This window comes from Sphaeroforma arctica (assembly GCF_001186125.1).
Source record: "Sphaeroforma arctica JP610 unplaced genomic scaffold supercont1.1251, whole genome shotgun sequence".
Lineage (NCBI taxonomy): Eukaryota > Ichthyosporea > Ichthyophonida > Sphaeroforma > Sphaeroforma arctica.
In genome coordinates this window covers 1-6,053 of record NW_014039307.1, presented here as the reverse complement: position 1 = coordinate 6,053, position 6,053 = coordinate 1, and the positions used below count along the sequence as shown (strand labels likewise).

The window sequence follows — 6,053 nt, the reverse complement described above, 5'->3', positions numbered from 1 at the left end:
GTACCGTACTTCGTAATGTGATTGTCAAGGTGTTTATTTATTATTATTATATATATATGTGTGTGTGTGTGTGTGTGTGTGTGTATATATATATATATATATATGGCTGCTGTAGTTTAGTCCATATGGTATAACCCGTACTATTCTCACCTATCCTTTACTTCGTTGTCATTGCAGTACGAGGCAAGGCGTTCGTGGTTTGCCGCTCGACTGCCCTTTCCGCTAGGCTTCACGGTACCGAACATCACGCGGTCGTTCTACTGCCGCCGCCACATAGACCACGTGGACGCAGACACGCGCCGACCCAACCCAGACACGCGTGTTAATCTCACAGATCTGTCGTTCATGAATAAACGCCCAGATAGCACCGACTTTGCTGCACTGGGTACTACTACGGCACACATGAAGGAACGGAAGGACCATGCGAGTGCGCAGGATATCACGGAGAATGAACGACATCAGGCACGAGCTAGTGCATGCTTGGCGGATTTAGCGAAGCTGTATGACGTTTCGGGAGGGCCTTACCTTTATGGCGATAAGGTGCGACTATGGGTTGTTGTTTTGTTTTGTTGTTTGTTTTTTGTTGTTTCTTTCGTTTCTTTCGTTTTCTGGGTGTTTGTATGTGTGTGCGTGTGTGCGTACTTATGAGGTCCTGGACGACTATGCTCGCCAGCTGACCAATTGCTTGTATTCCTGCGTATGTCTGAGCTTTTGTTTCATGCTTCAACTGATAGTGGTTCAATTCTCCACACCATGCACTCAGTTATGTTCCGTGGACGTTGTACTGTACGGACACGCCATGTTCATGAGCTCATGGGATTCCACGGGGGGGCTGGAGAAGCATGCGGACAAGTACCCCAACGCACACACCATGCGCGATCTGATACGTAAAACCACGTGCGTGTCCAAGCTAATGGATGAAGTGAACACGAGTATACTGCACAGCGACAGCACAGTGTTCAGAAGTATAGCCTCGATCGATAGGGAGTATGAGACTCGCCGGGAGAGTACATTCAAGGCAAAGAGGAATGCGTCGCTGGACGAATTGCATGAGTTGGAGAACACCGTGCCGTTGTACGCATACGACACACGGCGCAACTCAGAGGGCAGTGACGATGGCTACGACCGGGAAGAACCGGAGGTATGTGAGAATCGGCCTGTGAATATCAATACATGTATACATGCTTCTTATTGTACAGTTACACATGGTGCAATTCAGAGGGCAGCGATCTTCGAAAATCTGTGTGTATGTCAACTGGCACATAAGAAATTTTGTACATTGTGTCATCTCTCTGTTGAATACAAGGGGTATTCTTTGAATACGAAGTTTTCTGTGCTCTATTTTGTTGATGTTCAATGGATGAATTGACATGAGGTGAGAAATTGTTACATTCATATTCATACACCACATAGCGCAGTTCAGTAGAAAATGAGGACTTACATCATCGAGGGCATTCTTAGAGATGGGGACTAGTCATTTTCAGCGACTTATATAGGTGCATGTTAGCAATATTTTCGAATAACTCGGTATGAGGTTCGACCTGAGCATCGAGAATGTAGGATAAAATACTCTAACTTTTAAGTCGGAGATTTTTTTGCGAAAGTTTGTCGCACTCACGCCGTGGTTTGGTGATCTCGGCTATACCAATATAAATTGATGATTTGTGTGTGTTTGTTTGTGACTTTTCTATCATTGTGGTATGAGGGCAGTCTACTTGAATTTCTATCATTGTACCAGTATGTGCATACATCGTATACACATAGTTTTACAAGTGTGTTGTTCTCTTTATCATCTGTACTTGAGTATTTAAAACCGCAGTTACTGTAGTGTGGAAAGTTATACCTCGTTATCTTGGTTCTCCGTCGCCCACGGTTTGTGCTGTTTTTGATACTTTGATATGCGGTACATAATTTTTATTCACTCCACACTTCAGGAATACCACGAGGAGAGCTGGAGAAAGTATATATCTTTCGGGGTAGCCGGTATGGCCATGCTTTTGTACGCAATCTCTACAATAACCGTTGCAGTGGAAGAACCGGACAACGAAGACGACCATGATTGGGAGATTTGAGATCAGACTAAATTTGTATAGCATCAATTTAAAGGGTGATGTACTCGCCATTACAGTGATTCTTTGCTCGTTGTTGCACTTCTGAATTTGAAAGTCGGTACCTGTCTGGACACAATTCGTGATAACAAACGTAAATTAGCAAATTACTGTTATACCAATATTAGTAATATATTAGTATCCCTCAGAGACACAGAGCACTCGGCATTCTGTTTCACACCAACTGTTCTGAACTCAGCTACGAGTGACTAAGCTCGTAGCTGGATGAATTTTTATGATTGCGATCACCGGAGTCAATAGAGTAATGAATATAGTTGTACCTCCGCCTATATCAGAATCATCAACGTGTTGAATATCTGAAATGTGCAGCAGCGCTGCTAATGGGTCAGTTGAATACACTTGGCGTGAAATTAAATACGGGATTGTAAACGGATAGAATTCCGTTATAGTAGTTTGCGGAGGTTCATCCCTTTTAAGGCGGTTCCAAGTGAAACTTTGTTTCACAGGCGAATAAAGTGCAAGAGAAAAAAGAGAGAGGGTGGGGGCCCGTGGTGGGTAGGGGAGGATTCTTTCCCCTCGTTTCTTTTAATCTGTAGTCGGGGCTAAACTTGACCACTTTGATTTTACCATATAGGCAAATGAATGACGCGCCAAAGCAGGCGCGCCGATATGTGCTTCAAACAGTATATCTGGACATGTTCAAACACATCCGTGAATAGTCTGATACTGTTCCCAGGGTCCATCTATAGTACAATTTTTAAAATGCGGGGTGTGCGAAGTGAAAAGAGCTCAGCCCGAAAAAAAAGGGGGGGGGGTGGGTTCGCCTAAAACAAAAATCCACTCGGAACTGCCTAATATCTCCTTGAACACGTTTGACACTGTATGTTTTTTGGCAAGTATAGAATTAGATATCTTGTTGGGTGTTTATTGCAACCGTCTATGGAAGCTATAAATCCAAGGTATCGATACATCACAGCAAACCTGATGTAAGATCAATAATCGCACACTGTTCAATTCATTTTCGCTTGCCGTGTTCCTGTTTAACCAACGTTTTGGAACCCCCATGCTCCATTACATGAGACCATGCACAGAAACCCGCTATCGAGAGACGAGGAATACACCTGCGCCATGCAACTATAACTTTCACCCGGCATGGTCCTGTTGAAGGCCATGGGGTGTGACAATACTGGACATCTCGGCATTTAGCGTTTTAACCGTGATTGAGATAATCGCATGTTGAGCAAAGCTCGTTGTACACGGAAGGTACATCACAGTTAGATCATTATCACATTTTGCAACGACGCAATACCCTCGGTTGCCATTATTTCATTCTTTTTATTCCGATAGAATACAATTGTTAGTTGTGTGCTGCGTATTCTTATTCAAGGTGAGATCATGCAGTATGCTGGTCCATTGCTTATGCTATATCGTCGTCTCATGGTGCGTGCAGACATTGTGGTAGTACACTGGTTTCACTTTTCCTGACTCCATAAAGCCATTAGCTACGCCATTTTAGACTTGCACGATTGCACTTCATGTTCGACTGGCATGACATCAATCAGCGATATACAAGCGAAGCTCAATATTTTGAGACGGAAGGCGCATCTATACGCCGTAGCAATCTGACACAAATCGTTTCAATCTAAACGTAGCAGTATATGTACCAATTTTCTCTTTCTCTTCCTCTTTGGCCTCTTGCAAGCATTCATTGAGTGTCGTGCAATCTCGGATCCGTTTTCAGTGCATGACCATGCAATCCGTTTCTGCGCGTCTAGTATTCTGTCCTGGACTTTGACAACGTTGTATTTTTTTACTTGTATGCTCGCATTGGTTTCCGGTGAAGGCATGCAACTGATCTGAAGCACTTCGCATTGATTTGAAAATTACTTAGTATGACTTCTGAAATCATCGTACACGGAGGTCATACTGGTTTTCGGAGGAGGCATGCAACTCATCTGAAGCTCTTCGCATTTATTGGAAGATGAACTTCTATCACTTCTGAAAACCTAGTACACGGCGGGATTTTCAAGAGCTGCTGCTTTGTTTTGTGTTACAATATGCAGCACACTCGTACACGTTGAGATAAAAAGCGGCATCCTTAGAACACAAGTCTATGCAGAACGAAGATTCGCTGCGCTGAATCTCAATTTGTTTCGTTTGCAAATATATAGGAGAACCTCGACGATTCCAATAAACTTTAGATACCTGGTCTCCGGATACATACGTTACGTATGTGAAGTGTACTTTCTCAGATATCAGACAGCCTTTGCTTCTTTTTCTATGCGATCGCCAAATGATCTTTCTGAATGCACCTGCATAAAAGCTTCGAGCGCGGATTATGGGTACGTCTAAAGCTGTTCTCTACATTAATATTTGTCTGCACACTTATATATATTCATGGCCTTTATTTATATTTTTGTGAATATAATAGGGTTAAAAATATATTTTTATTAGGGTTAAAATTAAATTCTTCAACCCCTGCAAAAGCTTCAAGAAAATGACCAATTTGTATTTTTTTTTAAACAAAAACAAACATAAACATTAAAATTTACATCGATGGTCAAGCAATATTTTGGAAAAATCGTTAAATCATTCCCAGGAGTCCCAGCCCCAGTCCCCAGAGGCCCAGACCCACATATTGTGCCCACTCGAACTGAAATATCTGATGTTTAACAACGATTTGAAAAGAAACTCGAGCTCTCTACGGACTTTATAAATAAATAGAGGGTCATGAGCTCTCGCTCAGTCCCTCTCTGGCTCTCTCCTAGTATAGTAGTAGAGAGAGAGAGAATAGAGACTGGAGACTAGTAGTTCAGTTCTGTTGTTTTTTTTAAACATACAGAGTAAATCTCTCAGGCTCTGCTATTTACTCTGCAACTAAGTACTCTGCATTCTGCACTGTCTGTGACTAGCTCAATAATAAGTTTACGGAATATAAGTTCCAACTTTAATGTTAACTTTTTGATTTTTAAAAGTTAAAACTTTTATTTAGGACAAATCAACTAAAGTTTTGTTTTGAAACTGCACTCAATAAGCTGTCCTATCGTTGAAAATTTAGGCTACGAAATTGATAATAGGCAACCAAAGGAGATTGAGTGTTTCAGATGTGACGACTGTCAAATGAGTGACCTGTAAAATGCACCTATCATATATGAAAGTGTACTATCGCGTTATAAAAGTTGCAATTTATGTTTATTCGAGGCATAATATAAGTTGCAAATTTAAACGCATTGAGCTTAGCCCTGCGCCCTGCGGTCTTCGTCCTCCCTGTGTCTCCCGGTCTCCTCTCGGGGCTCAGGCTCTCTTTCTCGGTTTCTCTCGGCAGTCTCTCACTCTCAAGACCAGGCTCTCTCTCTCTCACGCCTCACGGACTCACGCTTCACGGCTCACGGTCTCCTCTCACTCTCCCCAAATCTGTTTTATTTTTTTTAATACAGGATATTGTACTAACTTTCGACCCAAATAACTTATGAGCTACTGAACATAATCGGGAATTTTGTTTTACTAAAAATGAAAATGTATAGGTATAGCATCTGTTTTGATGCCACATAGTCATGATCATAAATCGCTGGGCGATTTTTGGCGTAGGCTCATAAATAATTTCTCTAAAAATTAAAAATTATTTCTTCTCATTTGGAATTTTTTTTAGTCTGCCTCATTGGCCTTTTATTTTAGGCTTTGGTCGGTGATCTTTTCCTCTAATCAATCGTGAGATATCTATTAAACAATCGTGAGATAGCTATTAAACAATCGTGAGATAGCTATTAATCAATCGTGAGATAGCTATTAAACAGTCGTAAGATAGCTACTAATCAATCGTGAGATAGTTATTAAACAATCGTGAGATAGAAATTAAACAGTCGTAAGATAGCTATTAAACAATCGTGAGATAGCTATTGAACAATCGTAAGATAGCTATTAAACCATCGTGAGATAGCTACTAATCAATCGTGAGATAGCTATAAAACAGTCGTAAGATAGCTT

General features: G+C 41.4%; 1 protein-coding gene across 1 annotated transcript in view; it reads left to right on the top strand.

Annotated features, from left to right (window-relative positions):
• SARC_10442 (hypothetical protein) overlaps positions 1-2,138 on the top strand; it is a gene marked incomplete at its 5' end in the record, with an annotated part of 4,760 nt that extends 2,622 nt beyond the window's left edge. The window contains 3 exons of the mRNA XM_014295514.1: positions 178-540; positions 764-1,141; positions 1,935-2,138. Of these exons, the coding sequence (XP_014150989.1) occupies positions 178-540; positions 764-1,141; positions 1,935-2,072 (879 nt within the window). The 3' untranslated portion in view covers positions 2,073-2,138. The remainder of the gene's footprint in view (positions 1-177; positions 541-763; positions 1,142-1,934) is intronic.
• Positions 2,139-6,053: the final 3,915 nt, after the last annotated feature.